The sequence below is a fragment of the Sus scrofa genome, chromosome 17 (assembly GCF_054392235.1).
Source record: "Sus scrofa isolate SSC_HxYL_T2T_F1_AM1 chromosome 17, Sscrofa_HxYL_maternal_Yorkshire_Landrace_v2.0, whole genome shotgun sequence".
Classification (NCBI taxonomy): domain Eukaryota; kingdom Metazoa; phylum Chordata; class Mammalia; order Artiodactyla; family Suidae; genus Sus; species Sus scrofa.
In genome coordinates this window covers 59809614-59827016 of record NC_139399.1, presented here as the reverse complement: position 1 = coordinate 59827016, position 17403 = coordinate 59809614, and the positions used below count along the sequence as shown (strand labels likewise).

Sequence of the window (17403 nt, the reverse complement as noted above, 5' to 3'; positions counted from 1 at the left end):
GCAAATGTCCACAATATGCCTCCCATGGGCCAGGCAAGATGAGGTAAAGACCCCACCCTCATCCCCCCAGAGCTCAGAGCTTACTTAGTTCTAACAACCTTCCCGATCCCAGAGTGATGAGACCAAGTCAAAGGACCCACGATAAACCTAACCTCAGCAAAGAACACGCACAGGTCACCCTGCAGCAGCTATTACACACGCTGCCATCTTTCTGCAGACCTGGAAGAGACCTGCATATGAGATTAGGATACTTTACAGAACCACACGGAACAATTCCATACTTTCCCCTTTAGAAAATGATCTCCTTATAGACTTTAATGGCTTAAAAGAGAAACGTTGTCTTCCATTTTTTTGGGAAAAGAAAAGCACTGGAAAAGAGATTTAGAACATAGAATAAGAAAATATGCCAAAAGCAAGTTCCTTCTAATTCTTAAAAAGGTGTGGGCTGTCTCCTGTTTACTCGCTCCCTCACGCCTGCCCTCCTCTTCCTTGAGGAGTTCGTTCTCGACGTGCGCTCGAACGGATATACACGTTTGAGAAACGACTTTCTAACACGTCTGTCAGAGCAAAGACATCTTCCCCAAAGCTCCAAGCTGCTGCGTGTGCTCCGCCACGCCGACAGCACAAGCCTCTTCTGCTCTGAATTCCTTTTCCCTCAACAAGCAGAAGAAATTTTCTCAAGAGTTTACAGAAGTCACTTGTAAGGTGAGGCCTGCAAACGCTAAAAAGCATTTAAAAGAAAGCCTACATATAATCCTCCAGGCACATTCCAAGACGTTGCCAACACTATCCCTGAAAATCCTCCATCAAACCCCCCCATCAATCACACCCGAGAGCCCGTGTGCAGCTGCAGCCAGGCCCAGGGCTCCAGCGCCCTCGCACGGCCGCACTGCGGGGCTGCATCCCTTCAGAGCCATGCGGCTTTAACCTCTTCTATCCTCAGTCACCTAAGCTGGGCCGTCCGTCTCCCCTTGACCACAGGCGTCATGATGACTGTAAAGCAGTAAGTTAAAAACCAAGACATGAATACCAGGCAGTGGCAGATCTTGCCTCTCGGCGGAGTCCCACCCACCACCCCCGCCTTCACCTCAGATGCCCCCATCTGCACAGCCCCCGGACAACTCTGAGCTCCCTCAACCCCACAGGACCTGCTAACCTTTCCCTGCTTGCTCCCTGACTGGTGCTGCTCTAACCCTTCACATGCGCCACCTTCTGGCACCTCTACAAAGCCCTGACAGAAGAGGAAACTCTGACGCAGTGAGACATGGTGCCCTTGGCCTGAGGTTTGACAGTCAGGCAGGGCGGGGTCAGGAATCAAGCCCAGGCAGTTTGTTCCAGAAGACAGTGGTCGACCACTGTGTTTGAGGGTGTCTCCAGGAGCTGCTGCGAGCTCCTTCCCACTGCTCCCAGTACTGATGTGGGTTCCCCAGAGTGAGGGCTCCAGGCTTACTGCCCAGAATCCCCAGGGCAGGGTCTCCGTGGTGCTGTCACAGTGCCGCACGGTGCCCTGACATGTTTCAGGACCACCTTTTAACGACAGCCGGCAGCTGGTGTTATCAACTCTCCCCACGCAAACAATCCTGAGACTTCACCTGGACCTTAGACCGATGGGGAACCGGGCATCAGCCCTGCCTCACTGCAGGCCACAGAGACTGTGGACAACCAAAGAGGGACGCGAGGTCTGCTGCTATTTAACTTCCAGGCCGTCACTCTAGTCCCTCTGCAGCTGTGAAGGCAGGAACAGCTATGTTTTCAGTAAGAATTCCTTTTCCCCTAAGAACCAGTAAGAACCAGTGTCAGCCAGCGTTAAGGTTCAGAGAGCTCTGGGGAGAACTAGGCACCTAAGATCCTCCCCGGGGTCCCCTCCACCCCCAGGCACCTCAGGTCACTGCTAGGCAAGGTGAGCTCCAGTCACCACATGCTAAAACCACACCTTGCTCAGAGGAGACAAAACCTGGAACAATCGGGGTTCAGGAAGTCACCCAAGTGAAAAGGCACCCCAGCCAGCAGCCGTCTGCAGTACTGAAGCGCACACCACACTCACCGTGAGGTTTTCCAATTCTAGCTGTCGGACGGTGTAATATGACTTAATATCTTCAGAGATCAATGTCAATTTCAAATTTGTGTCTTCAAAGATCATTTCTTTTTCTTCTTTTTGTGGCCAGTACTGTGCACATTTTAACTGGGGGAGAAAATAACACTGAATTATTGTGAGCAACTGACAGAAAATAAAACAAAAACAGAGGTTTGGAGTACCTTTCACGAGCTTTATGATACGCCAAAGACCCGGGGTTTTCTGACCTTGGAAGCTGCCATCAATGTAATCTGCCTGCCTCCTGTTGGGGATGGCGAGGGGCCTGTGAAGGGCTAGTTGGGCAGACAAGACTTGGCCTTCCCAAGCCAGCTGCCCCTAGTTATCCATGTAGCAAAGTGCTCAGCGGTCTGACCTCCTCCCTATCGCCCACGAGGGAAGCCAGATCGCATCAAGGTTTGGTCTAGTCTCTCACCAACTACTTTCTGCAGCCAGGCTTTTCAAAGGTGACCAAGAACTGATCGGTACTCTTGGCATGGTGCAGACCCTTCCGCTGGGGATGATGACCAAGACTCGAAGAGACCACGCGAAATACTGTGAAGAGCTTGAAGAGCTGTAATCAAATGCAAACCAGAATCTAGAGCAGGCTTGGCGAGGGGTCCTCCAAGGCTGGGGATGACTCACTGCCCATCCCACCTTTTATCCTGGTTTCATTCAATTCACACAAATCCTTTTGAAGTTCTAGTTTAAAAATTTCAGAAACTATTTGATAGTCTTGATTTAAATGTAGCTCATTAACATTTTCCTGAAAGTAAGCAAACTCCCAAAGATTTGGGTGTTGTTTATAGAGTTCAAGAAAGAAAATCTGAGTCAAATTCAGTGGCATGCTTTGCTTGAGCTAAGTTTCTGTGTCAGACAGTTCTGGTTGCTGATGACTACTCTGGACAAGAACAGCAGGCAGATGGGGGCTAAGCTGCCAGGTCTATAAGCCAGGGGCTGACATGTGCCCAGAGGGACCCTCAGAGGCGGTATGATTTCCATCAGATGAGGCATCAGTGCATGTAAACAGCTCTTTGGGAAATGGTATAAGTTCAAGACACTTGTAATTCAACTCAATACCTCTGCTGAGGCAAAGGATGATTGTGTCTGAAGCACCCGGTAGGTGGAGGAACCCTTCCAGGGCCAGCCGCTCTGTTGGGAGAGACTCTTCACGCCCAGTAAGGACAAGGCAACAAGCCTGGGGGAAGTGCTGAGGAGCAAACACTGTGCAAGCGTCATGGGAACTCAGAAGACGCAAGCATTACGGGATGGCCAAGGTTAAGGCAAAGAGATCGCAGAGAAAACTCTGTAATAAAGAGGTGGCTCCTGACAGGGGCATGATCCGAAGGATGACTAAGACGTTCCAGGCAGTGACTGCAAAGAAGCCAGTCCTGGAAGAGCAGTGGGAGATGGGCCCGAATGAGGACCAGGCCACAGTGATGCTGGCAGTGGGTCCAGGAATCTGCAGCATCACCTACATTGATAAGGAGCCAGGAGGCTCTTGAAGAGGGTGAATGTAGAACCGCAAAGGCCCATCAGTCCTGCTAATGAAAACCAAAACAACAGAAAAGAGGGAGAAACAAATAGAGAAACACCAGATTGTGATGCCAACACAACTGGTTCCCAAAGAGAAGGCCAAGGTGGCTTTCTAAACAGCCTGGCCACAGGCCTGTTGGGAAGCTTTGGCCAGCTGCACCCAGGTCACCTCCCTGCACCAAGGAGGAGCTGCCAAAGACGAACCCCTGGAGCAGAGCCCATCTGTCACCATGGAAGCGATTCTGCCACTCAGAACACAGAAGCATTAACGGCAAGGCACTATCCCCAGCTTAGCCAAAGTGAGTGAGACAGCTGAGAGCAAGACTTTTATAAGATGCTTAAAGGATGTATTAATTCCCACACTTTAAATAATTAGATCTGTGTGATGCTTTGTTTGAGACCCCGGAAACAAGAGACTGTCCTGGTAGGTCCAAAAACACGTGTGCTAGAGTGGCCCCCAATGCAGTGAGCACAGAATGAAGCAAAGAAGCAGAAGTGCAGAATGGCCAGACACTACCAAAGAAGAGGCCGATGTGTTCAGGTCTCGTGGACAGGAAAAGCAAGTCTTTTAAATCTCATCTCCACACAGCAAGCGCTCGCCTTCAAAAGAGAATATAAAGCCTTACAAATCTCTGTAATCTGGGTAAAGACCAAGACTTTGGAACTCTGTAACTGAGGAACTCTGGAACACACTATGTGTCAATCAACCAATACTTATTCGAAAGTATTTTTTTGGCTGTGCCTTCAAGCATATAGATACCCTGGGCCAGGGATCGAACCCGAGACATAGCAGTGACTACGTCAAGAGAACTACCTTAAAAATAGGAATTCTTAAAAGAACTCTAGGCATCAACAGCAACATGCAATAAATAGTCTGCTCTCTGTCATTTCCTATAGAAATGTTTGTTGTAAATACACAAAATAAAACAAAACAAAAGAATAAGCACAAGATCACGACTTCCACCATCCTGTTAAACCGATACATAGTGACTGGAAGAGCAGATTTATTTTATTAGAAAGCAGTCCTTCACCAGGGTTAAAACTGAGCATGTCTTGGGTTGGCACCAAAACCCACGTGGCAGTGCCAACATGCTGGCATCTGTCATGCCTGCTGTTGCCACCATGAAGGTGGAGAGAGTCCTTGGGACTTTCTAAAACAAAGAGCTAGGCCATCTGGAGAAAAATCCATGAAAATCATCTGGGGTGACCCTGGGAAGGGTGATTTGGCTGAAGGAGGGATGAACACAGAGAACTAAAAGCAGAGTATGAGAGAGATGGACAAAGCCTAAAGCACCTATGATGCGAGAGCCAGCATCTCGGGCCCAAAAGCACTGAAAATCAAATGGCACCTTTAGTAGGACTTTCAGAGAGAGAACCATGGGCTTCTTACTATTTTCCCTGCCTAGACAAGCAGCCCAGCCCCCCCCCCCACACATATGCACGCACTCCAGGTCATGTCTGAATGCAATTTTTAAACTGAACCAAGAAGAACTCTGGCCCTTTGGATGACCTCAGTCTAACACACACAATCATCTTCTGCGCAACCACTTTCCAGGAAGCAGGGAGTCCCAAAAGGGTAACGCAAGGTTTGCCAAAAATAAGAGGGAGAACATCCTATACTATTTGGCAAAAGAAGGAAACCAGAAAACAAATATGCATTATGAGAAAACACTCTGCAAGCTGGTTTTTCACCATGGGCTATGTGGAGAATTTATAATTAGATTAGTTGAGCAAACAAGACACTGCAATTTCTTATCATTTTCCCCAGTCAGCCCTTATGTGGGTGATAATGTTGATGCCAAATTATAAACATTTGGCCCAGTGAAACTTTTTTTTTGTCTTTTCAGGGCCACACCCACAGCATATGAGGGTTCCCAGGCTAGGGGTCGAATTGGAGCTGTAGCTGCTGGCCTACACCACAGCCACAGCAACGCAGGATCTGAGCTGGGTCTGAGACCAACACCACAGCTCACGGCAACACCAGATCCTTAACCCACTGAGTGAGGCCAGGGATCAAACCTTCAACTAGTCATATTTGTTTCTGCTGAGCCTCAATGGGAACTCCAAGGCCCGGTGAAACTTCAAAAAATCTCAAACCACGTGTTGCTTTCCATGCCAACCTGCATACCCAAATGACCCAGAATAAAAAGAAGAGCTACAGAGGAAAACAGGGACTACTGTCACATTACCACAGTGACCTACAATAAGAACCAAGCAGTCTTTTGTTTGTTTGTTCTTAATGGCCAGCACAGCAGTCCAAGGGGAAAGGCCACAGCAGATCTGTGGTCCATCTACGCTCAGCCTGGGTGGCAGACAACCAAGAGCAGGGCCTGGTGACGAACATGTGACTGCAGTACCTGGACACCCCTCCTTGTTGGGCTGTGACAACAGTAGCTAAAGCAAACCACACACAAATAGTGAAGAGATCTCACCTGAACATTTAGTAACAAACAAGGCAAACACTACCATATCTGATGAGTTTTGAATACACAGTATTGATTTAAAATTCTCAACCCTCCATACCACCAGAAGAGTGGTTCTCAACTGAGGGCAATTCTGCCTCCCAGAGGACACTGGGCAATGTCTACAGACAGTTGTGATGGCTTCAAAGGGCACAGGGAGTGCTACCGGCATCCATTCGGTGCAGACCAGTGATGCTGCTAAACACCCTGCAACGCACAGGCCAGCTTCCTGTGACAGAGAGGGACCTGGCTGAATCGTCAGCAGAGCCGAGGCTCGAGACCTGAAGGCTACTATGCTCAGCACCTGCACTGGCCACCGTGTTTCACTTTCCCTTGCAGAGTGTGTGCTGTGGGAACCTCCTATTTTGTTTCTTTATTCAAAACTGCTGACAAAAGCGTGACGGGTTTGCTTCACATTTGCAATTTCACATTTTACTAATCAAGCCACTGCAGAGAAAATTAAAAACCACTTTCACTGAAAATGCTTTTTCCTAAGCTAAGAAGCATTATTTCATCAATTGAACACTCAGGTTAAACTCTTTACCTGTTACTATGGAGCCTTCGAATAAAAAGTTTCTTTTAAGAAAAGGAGGCAGAGGCAAAAATGTGATTTTAAACATGTGCTGTCTTAACCATTTGCTGTAAGCAAGCCCATTTCTTTCTGTGCGGAGGAGGGAAGAGGCTTTGTGGGGAGAGTTCTAGTGCTTTAGATTTTCACCACTCAAGCTTCCTTTGATGTGTTACTTCTGTGCACTTGTATTTTTTCCCTTTAGGGCCACGACGGTGCTTTCTTCCGAGGGGTGGCATCTCTGGAGCCTTTGCGTTCCTCTGTTCTTCCTCGTGCCCATGCCAAGCCCAGAGGCCAAAGTGCCAGCACCTGGTCAGGCGACACGTTCCTACTGGGCTCCATACCCCTCAGCTCACCTTCTCCTGGGTCCTCTGCCTCTGAGGCTGTAGAGCCCTAGCTGTGTTGGCACGAGAGTAAGGGCAACAGGGGAGCCAGGGTGGTGGGGATGTGGCATCTACTCCACCATGTGAGGACCACACTGTACCCCAAGATGTGCGGGACGGGAGAACATAGCCTCGGGGGGCCTGTGGGAAGCAACATGGGATGCCTGGAGGTGGGGCAAGTGCGATTCAGATCTTCAACCCAAAGAACTGGCAAGAAACATTGAAAAATTAAAAAATAAAACAAAATGAATAAAACTGAGTGGAGTTCCCACTGTGGCTCAGTGGTATCGACCCCAACCAGTATCCATGAAGATGTGGGTTCGATCCCCGGCCTTGCTCAGTGAGTTATGGATCTGGCGTTGCAGTGAGTTATGGTGTAGGTCATGGATGAGCCTCGGATTCCGTGTTGCTTATGGCTGCAGAGCAGATTTGATCCCTAGCTGGGAACTTCCATATGCCACAAGTGTGGCCCTAAAAAGAAAAAAAAAAGTTTGTTCTGGCTGGAGTCTAGAGATGGAGGAGGAGATGAGGGGTCCAGGATAATGAGGGTCCAATCACACCCAGTCCTGTAGCCACATAATGTATATCCTGGGAGGGAGTGGGCGCCCCAGTAGGGTTTCGCTGGGCAGAGGTGTGGGGAGACTTGGTTTAGACTAAAGATCATTGTGGATGCACGGTGCAGGACTGAGGAGAGTGAGTCAAAAGGAAGGGGGCGGCCTCAACAAAGACACCTCTAGCCCACGCTGCAAACAATGTAGAAGAAAGGATGACACACATCCTGAAATAAACGCACAAGCAGACACAGCCACGTCACAGAGGCGCGGCCAGGAGCCAAAGGTCTGGGGATTTTATGGAGGGAATCCAGGGTCCAGCTCTTCCTCAGCTCAGGTGCAGGGAGGCACACTTTCACCAGCCAGAAAAAGCAGATATGATGACGATACAGTAGGAAGCTGCTTTTCAAAATAAAACGCTTGCTTCCACAGCTCCATAAGGCAGGTGCAGCGGCACAGGAGGCCTAGGTGAAAGCACAGCAGGGCACGCACAGCCCACTCTGGAGAGACTGATGGTGGGGTGGGAACAGGTCAAGGGCAATTTGACTTTTTTCCCTTTTACATTCACCTATGCATCTGACTTGGTCACAATAAACATGTATATATATATAGAGAGAGAGTTTTAAAATATTTTTCTAATAAAAAAGACCAAGTAAAAGAAATATAAAGGCAATTCAAGGAAATACATAGGCAGAAATATCAACTTTATGGACTGGCAACCACAAAGACAGTGGCGTAAACGGTAGAGAAATCTATGACTTACCGATCCTTTCTCCATCACTCTGTTGAGCATAACAACGCCCCTGCTCTTCTGCTCCCACACCATCTCCCAAAAGTGACCACAGGTATTGGGCAATGGGCCCTGCAAACACACAATTCACAGAGTGTATGCATTTTACACATAGACACACTCCAGTGGGAGCTCACTGTTGGCAGTTAGTCAATGACAGCGCCCTTAGGCAATGTGGTGGCCTTGGCTGGGACAGGGACCCTCCGCTCCCTGCCTGGCAGACAGTAACCACAATTCTATTTCCTACCACAGGGTAAAAGGTCATTTCCGCATCTCAGAGCTGGTTCAGAGCTGAGCAACGGAGGAGAGAAAACACTGATTCTGCTTTCCAGTTGGGGCTGGCTGGTTGAGGGGCTCCACTGAGATCCATGCCTCAGGGCAGGTGGAAACGAACAAAATCTTGGCTGCAGGTCGGAGGTGGTATGGGGAAGAGGCCAACTGTGATGCCCCTGCTCCAACCACGTACCATCTGTGTGACCACAGAAGTTAATTCACCTCTCCTTGCCTCGGCTTCTCCACCTAACCTCACTCACCTCATCAGGGCACCTAGTCACCGGGCTGTGAAGATGAACTATGTTCATATATATAAAAGCCTTACTACAGTACCTGGAACACAGTATATACCCAACAGAATGTTAGCTATTGTTATTACTATTAGTAATGGCTAACCTGACCAAGACAGCCTTCATTTTGGATCAAGAAGAACCACGGAACATAGAAACGCGGACACACAAATGGTCAGGTGGGTGGCCCAAGGGGTATGGTGTCACTGGAGAATCAGGGGTGGTGGTGTCTGCCAAGCAGTTGGTCTGTCTCACTCCAGCCCACCTGGCAATGGGCACAGATCTTTACTGGATACAGTGTATGAATGCCAGGCTATGAACTGAGTTTGTCTCAATTTTTAGTACTGCCCAGAAGGGACATCACCCATCATCTCTGGCCAGCACAACTTCTTCTAGAATCGTTTCCATACATTTTCATCCAAAATCTCCTTATTCTTTGCATCTTTTCCCTTTAGGTCTCACAACACTTCCCTTGACCATGTGAGCCCTCTCACGTTCTTCTCTGAACTTTTCAGGGATTTGCTACAAATCCACGCTCCACACAGCCTCAGATAGCAGCAGATAACCTGCGAAAAACCCCTTCCAGCAAACCAACAGAGAAACGGCTTCGGGAAGGCGGGAGTTATGGGGTCCCTGGGCCTTTGACCCTCCCACCTAGTCATGAGGAGCCTGTGGCCAGGGCCCTACAGCTGTGGCTCCCATCGGTTACTTCCCTGCCTCCCAGTATCACCCCAGTTTAGGATGGGTCTGAGGGATTAAAAATCACCTAAGATGTGAAAGCATACACACCAAACGTAGCCAACACTTGAAGATGGAGTGAAGGCTGGCATCGGTGACATTAATCCCTGTACTTCTATACTTCTGGCTGTTAAAAACCACGACTCTAAGATGCAGACTACATACGGAAGGGATAACCAGCAAGGTCCTACTGTCTAACACAGGGAACTGTATTCAGTATCCTGAGATAAATCATAATGGAAAAGAATGTAAAAAAGAATGTGTATATATACATATATAACTGAATCACTTTTCTGTATAGCAGACATCAACACTGTAAATCAACCTACCTGAATTTTAAAAAATGAGACTATAGGCATGTGTTATGTGCATAACATTAAATAACATTAAAAATAAAAATTGGGTAGGGTTTGCCTGACTTTGTGGCTTGGGACATATTTCACCGACCAGGGGTGCCTCTTTGGGGTCTGGCTGCTTCGATCCCTTACGTAAATCTCAGGACAGAGGGAGACCTATCCCTCCGGATATCCTCTGACATCCATGGTACCATCTGGCAGACAGAACCTCAGGCACAGACAGAACGTCTGAGTAACTGTGAGGGCATGGGGTGAGGGGTGGGGGGGCCGTGGTGTCAAAGTTTCCATGGTGACTTCCTAATGCTCCATGTGACTTTACACACCCTAGCTTTGCTTTGGCTTCCTGACCCCACACCAAAGCTGAATGGCTGAAATGAGGAAGTAAGAAACTTGACTACTTCTTTTTTAAGAGAAGTTCCCAAGAAGACACTTTTGCTTCAGACCTCTTCCCACCAGCTCGCCACAACCAGGGTGTCCTTCCTTTACACCCCGCCCCAGAGGTGACGGGAAGACTACAGGCGAGGCCCTGGGCATTTATTCAGCGGCCCCCAGAATTGAACACACAGCATGGCTCATGTCCCGTACACCCACTGGAAGGTGTCTGGCTGATTCTGGTCATGTGCAGAGAGGAACTGGGGCAGGACAAAAGGGACAGTAAAGAAGGGCCATGGGGGATATGCCCTGTTCCAAAGCATACTTTGTTCAATGTACTTCCTGACTTCACTGTCATTTTAGTCTCCTAATATATATATATATATATATATACATATATATATATATTTTTTTTTTGTCTTTTTAGGGCCATATCTGTGGCATATGGAGGTTCCCAGACTAAGGGTCTAATAAGAGCTGTTGCTGCCGGCCTACGCCAGAGCCACAGCAACCCCAGTTCTGAGCCAAGTCTGCGACCTACACCACCAAAGCTCATGGCAACGCTGGATCCTTAAACCACTGAGTGAGGCCAGGGACCGAACCTGCAACCTCATGGTTCCTAGTGGATTAATTGGATTCACTTCCACTGTGCCAAAACGGGAATTCCTTAGTCTCCAAGTATTAAGCAGAGTTATGATGTTTGCAATCACCCTATAACCCAAAGCAAATGTAAGACTGATAAAAGTGATATGGAATGAGAAAATGAAAATTATGATTAAAAAAAAAAAAAAGGAGTTCCCGTCTTGGAGCAGTGGAAACGAATCCTACTAGTAACCATGAAGTTGTGGGTTCAATTCCTGGCCTTGCTCAGTGGGTTAAGGATCTGGTGTTGCCATGAGCTGTAGTGTAGGCTGGCATCTGTAGCTGGAATAGGACTCCCAGCCTGGAAACCTCCACATGCTAAGGGTGTGGCCCTAAGGAAAAAAGAAAAAAAAAAAAAAAAAAAGAGAGAGAGAGAAAAACCTGGACCAATTTATTTACAGGTAGCAGATTAGATTGAGACTTGAGAACATTAATTAAAAAGAAACTCCTTTATCCCCTTTCCCACGCATAGTCTTCAGGTCATATACCAGTAAGTGTTTCGCAAAAGGTCAGCTATTAAACCACTTCTATGATTTTTTTCCATAAAGATGCCAAAAGCCAATGGGAAGGTCAAGTGATTTTGCACGCTTGTTTACACAATCTAATCACCCGCCCCTCGCCTGCTCCCACTGCCAAAGAAGGAGCACCAGGCAGAGGAATTCTGAATGGCTATCTAGACAAAGATTCCTGATGCCCTGAGGAGGGTTATAGGCTCTTCTCTAGGTGCTGCCCCTGTCAACAGCCCAAAGGCACCCCTGGCATTTTACTGCTGTTTTCTACAAAACCAGCAATGCCATGCTTCCCAGAAAAGATTCATGTCACAACTAGACTGAATCTCTGAAAGAAGGCTTTTTCCTTCCCTTGTTGTTTTCCTGGGTTGTTTAAAACCTGATCTTCTACAAGAAGTGGCAGATTTTAACTGAGGTTTAGATAACAGCACTCTAACACCAACAAACACAAAACTATCAAAGAAAAATTCACACAATCTGTTTACCTGGGTGAGAATGTAACTCCTTTGGGCTTCTTCCATTTTTATCAAACTAGCATTGATATAGTCATTATCTTCTTGATGGAGTTTAATCCGACTATGGTCAACTGAAAGGCAAACCAGAACTGAGGTTAATCTGGAGGACTCACACTGTCTGCACAGGCAGCACGCGCCACAGGGTAAGCAAAGAAGGCGAGGTGGTGGCACCAGGCGCGTTCATGTTGGCTGAGGCCAAGCCTCACTGAGATCAGTCATCATCATGAGAATGACTAGCTCTCTTTTCTTTTTTTGTAATTTTTAATTAAAGTATAACTGATTCACAATGTTCTATCAATTTGTGATGTACAGCAGAGTGACCCAGTCACACACATATACATATTCTTTTTCTATTACCTGCCAGAACGGCTGGTGTTTTCCCAAAGATTTTTGGAAGTATTTGAAACATAACACTAAATAGCAACAGAGACAAACTACACTAAAACACAGATTATGTACTGTTTGGGAAATCTGTTTTTAGGCGATATTGTCTTAACGTAATGATATTTATTACTGTCCTCACAACTCCAGAAAACTGGGAAGAGGGAACGTCAAGGGATCTGTATTCTGATGCCTATTACATACATACGTTTAAAGGTTAAAAAATACAGTGGCTTCAGATTTCCTGTCGTGGCTCAGTGGTTAACAAACCCAACTAATAACCATGAGGTTTCGGGTTCAATGCCTGGCCTCGTTCAGTGGGTTAAGGATCCCGAACTGCCATGAGCTGTGGTGTAGGTCACAAACATGGCCCAGATCTGGCGTTGCTATGGTTCTAGCGTAGGCCAGCAGCTATAGTTGCAATTCAATCCCTAGCCTGGGAACCTCCATGTGCCGCAGATGTGGCCCTAAAAAAAAAAAAAAAAACAAAACACAGTGGCTTCAATCTTTAAAAGGGAACAAAATCCACCCCAATTCCACCCAGTCCCCAGAGCTCTTGTTAGTAAATGAGCTGAGTAGGTAAGACTTAGGACCACACCTCAACCTAACCTATGCCTAATGGTTTGAAGACTAAATGGCCTAAGTAAACAGCAATGTGAAAGGTTATACCTTGAATTCCTTGACACGGGATTTTTTGTTTTTTGTTTTTTTTTTAAGTTCAAGAATAACATAAATGTAATAATCAAAGACAAAAGAGTTTAAGTGGAAAAAATAAACTCTGAATCCAAAACACTGAAAGTATATATATTTTTTTGTCCTTTTTTTTGCTATTTCTTGGGCCGCTCCTGCGGCATATGGAGGTTCCCAGGCTAGGGGTCAAATAGGAGCTGTATCCTCTGGCCTATACCAGAGCCACAGCAAAGCGGGATCCGAGCCGCGTCTGCGACCTACACCACAGGTCACGGCAACGCCGGATCGTCAACCCACTGAGCAAGGGCAGGGACCGAACCCGCAACCTCATGGTTCCCAGTCAGATTCGTCAACCACTGCGCCACGATGGGAACTCCTTTATTTATTTATTTATTTATTTAGTCTTTTTTGAAAGTATATTAAATGTAACTTTCAGAATAGTTTATTTTTTTAAATTTTATTTATTTATTTATTTATTTACTGGGCTTTTTGTCTTTTCTCGGGCCACACCCATAGCATATGGGGGTTCCCAGGCTAGGGGTCTAATCAGAGCTGTAGCCGCTGGCCTACACCACAGCCACGCCACATCCGAGCCACATCTTGGACCTACACCACAGCTCACGGCAACGCTGGATCCTTAACCCGCTAAGCAAGGCCAAGGATCGAACCCGCAACCTCATGGTTCCTAGTTGGATTCGTTAACCACTGAGCCACGATGGGAACTCCCGTTTTTTATTTTTTTACTTTTGTCTTTTTAGGGCCACAACTGTGCCATATGGAGGTCCCCAGGCTAGGGGTCAAATTGGAGCTGTAGATGCCAGCCTACACCACAGCCATAGCAATGTGGGATCCAAGCCGCATCTGTGACCTACACCACAGCTCACAGCAATGCTGGATCCTTAACCCACTGAGCGAGGCCAGGGATCGAACCTGCCTCCTCATAGATGATAGAATCATTTCCACAGAGCCACAATGGGAACTCCGAGAACAGTTCTTAGGAATAAATTCATATTGGAAAGATTTGCCCCAAGTTACGAAGAAGCCCAGCACTTTTTTTCTCCCCTTTTACTATGACTTTGTTATAAAAGCTATGGTTTCCTAAGGGCCACTTTCCTCATCCCACTAGTATAGCTAAAAAGAGCAGGTGGGATTACACTTAGAACGTATAAGCAATGAGGTTCCACTGTACGGCACAGGGAACTACATCCAATCTCTTGGGGTAGGCCATCATGGAAGATAACATAAGAAAAGGAGTGTACATATGTATGACTGGGTCACCTTTGCTACAGAGCAGAAATTGGCACACCATTGTAAATCAACTATAATAAAAACTAAAAAAACCAAAAAGAGAGCAGGTGGTTATTTTTATTTCTGGTACAACACAAGGGATGATGAACTCAGGTGATCATCCATAAATTTCTCCCCCTGCCCAGTGGAAAAGGAAAAATTAGTGGGAATAAGTGGTTTGAGACTTTGTTCTAAAGGGTCTCAAAGAGATGTTTTTGAAAATCAGTCACTGTTTGGAATAATGTTTCTCATCATAGAGGGTTAATACAAACTGAAACACTTGGGTAATATTTAAGTGGGTCATGGAGATAAGAGATCTCAAAAAAATTATGACTGGCACTGGTGGTTATGTGAGTGGACTCACACAGCACTGGGTGGGGACTTTGGGCAAACAACTTATCGTCTGAGTGCTGGGTTTTCCACCTGCCAAATGGAAGCTAACAACAATCACTTTGTCCCTTGAAACATTTCCCCCATTTCCTCCACAACCTTAAAAGCAAATTACTTTTTCTACTGAAGATGGAGAAAGGGGAGAAAAAGAAAAATATAAAGAGTGAGACTGGACAGGGGTGAAAAAGCTTTTCAATTGTATCTCTGGAAGAATATTTTATTTTATTTTATTTTATTTTATTTATTTATTTATTTATTTATTTGCTATTTCTTTGGGCCGCTCCCGCGGCATATGGAGGTTCCCAGGCTAGGGGTTGAATCGGAGCTATAGCCACTGGCCTACGCCAGAGCCACAGCAATGAGGGATCCGAGCCACGTCTGCAACCTACACCACAGCTCATGGCAACGCCAGATCATTAACCCACTGAGCAAGGGCAGGGACTGAACCCGCAACCTCATGGTTCCTAGTCAGATTCGTTAACCACTGCGCCACGACGGGAACTCCCAAGAATATTTTAAATGCTGTTTTTTTTTCCTCTGTAAAACTGGTTCATAAAACCATTTAGATGAGCACTGATCAAAAACGTTGAAAAGGAATATTAAAGACAACATTAATGCCTAATTCAGAGCAAGTACAGCAAAAGCTGCAGACCAAGGGCCCCGCCGGCAGTGCGTCAAAGATTCCAACAGTGATTGTTCTTTCCAGTTCAGAGTAGCTGCCCCAGAGCTTCACAGCAGAATCACCTGAGAAGAGGTTACTAGCATTATTTTTAAATAAAACCTATGAGGTGCAATGACCTATAAATCAAGAGAACTGGGCACTGGGGCAAAATCATGCGTCACGTGACCTAGAACTGTACTTCAGATGGTCCTGGCGGGTACCTTCAGATAACAGCCGTCACAACCACAGCTAACACTCATGAGCAAGACACTGGGCTAACTGGCTGATGTTACTTTATTTCATCTTTACACAATCCTGAGATCTGTGTGACTCCTGTTTGACTGAAGATCAGAGGAAAGGTCAACCGGCCTGAGGCCTCTCAGCTCTGAGGGGGAGAGGGAGTCACCAAGCCAGGCAGGGACCTCCAGGCTAGCAGTCGGAGGCAGCCTGCTCTGTGCCCACGCAGGTCCAATTTACTCCCCTTCCAGGGGCCTGGGCACTGCACAATTCAGGGCAGGGGACACTGCCGACTCTCCTGCAGGCGGGCACCAAGAGCTGCCACCAGAGCCAGGCACAGTGAGCTTCAGCAGGCTTGAGGGAGGTGCCTGGCTGAGGACTGACCGGCTGTATCTCCCGTGTTCCTGGCAGAGAACACTGCCATGGAGCTGTCGGCACCACATCCCTTGCTGACTGATAACGGCCACATGGAGGTGAGTCAAAAAGTCCTCTGTGGCCTAGAGAAAGGGGCAAAGTTCATGTCCTTTACTCAGCTCCAGTTTTTCTTACTTGATACAAATTCTAACACATTTGGTTATTTACTTTTCCCATCACTGGACTGAAAACCAATTACACAGAAGGCAGAAAAGGCGGCCAGCAGGCACACTGAGAGCTAATAGCAGGAAAGAGCCAGAAAAATGACGATGGCGGCAGGCAGTGGGTGTCGGGTCAACAAGCAGAGCTGCGTCTTTAGTTGAGGAGGTGAAATGCTCCCCCCCCTTAATGCCTGTAGGGCACCATTATAGTTCATTACAATGCTCAGGGTCTAATAATACTGTTGCTGAGTCATCCAGAAGGGGTTCTATTATGCCTGTGACACTCTGCTTCAGCTGGTAGGAAAATGATTCATCACTGAAACAGTCAAAGCTAAAAAAAAGTGCTTTGAACTTAGCTGAATTTTCCAGAAACTGAAACCTTACCCCTTCTACAAGGGTGGAAAAATGAACCATTACTATAAGTCTCTAATGCCTTTATTATAGGAAACAATCAAGTCATAAACCTTTACTGCTGCCGACTTATTACCAAACCCTGGGCTAAAGGAACCTTGACTGAGAGGCCCTGCAGCTGAGGAAGGGCTGCCGCAGTGGAAGCAGGGGAACAGCGACGTGGATACTTACAGGGACTGACATCTCTGTACCTGTTTCGGTTCTTGTTCTTGGGAAGCTTGGCCACTCTACAGGGGAAGTCACTGGCTTCGTGTCGGATATCCTACAAAAAAAAGGATAAAGAGTTCTCTCTTGAAATCTCTGGCATCAGGAATTCATCTAGATGGTTAACTGAGCATGGGCCATGTGCCAGGCACTGAGGAAGACCTAGCCCAGAACCAGACATCAAAGGGAGCCAGGCAGGGTGGGAAATGCAAGGTGCTAATTCAGAGGCACAAGGTCATGGGAGGAAAACTGAAGAGGAACGACTGCACGCCTGGGGTGGAAGGAAGGGGCATGGGGCTGAGAGCTGGAAAGATGAGGAAAAGGGCTTGGGGGCAGGCGGGGGGGAGTTCACATCTTTTGTAGGAACAGCGAGTGAGCAAGTGGGAGGAATGACAGCTGGCCAGAGTGCACAGGTTGGGATAGGCCGGGTCTTGGAGAGCCTTCAAGGTCAGGCCTAGGAGTTCCGCCTGTAACCTTTTGTAAAGCCACTGTTATCAAGAGCAGAGAGAAC

General features: G+C 47.1%; 1 protein-coding gene across 3 annotated transcripts in view; it reads right to left on the bottom strand.

Moving 5' to 3' along the window:
• The window catches only part of PTPN1 (protein tyrosine phosphatase non-receptor type 1), an 81851-nt gene that overhangs the window by 19775 nt on the left and 44673 nt on the right, over positions 1-17403 (bottom strand). For all 3 annotated transcript variants that reach the window (NM_001113435.1, XM_085002835.1, XM_021077276.2), the window contains exons 2-5: positions 16860-16950; positions 12027-12127; positions 8335-8433; positions 2045-2182 (exon numbers count right to left, since the gene is read on the bottom strand). In NM_001113435.1, coding sequence (NP_001106906.1) covers positions 2045-2182; positions 8335-8433; positions 12027-12127; positions 16860-16950 — 429 coding nt within the window. The remainder of the gene's footprint in view (positions 1-2044; positions 2183-8334; positions 8434-12026; positions 12128-16859; positions 16951-17403) is intronic.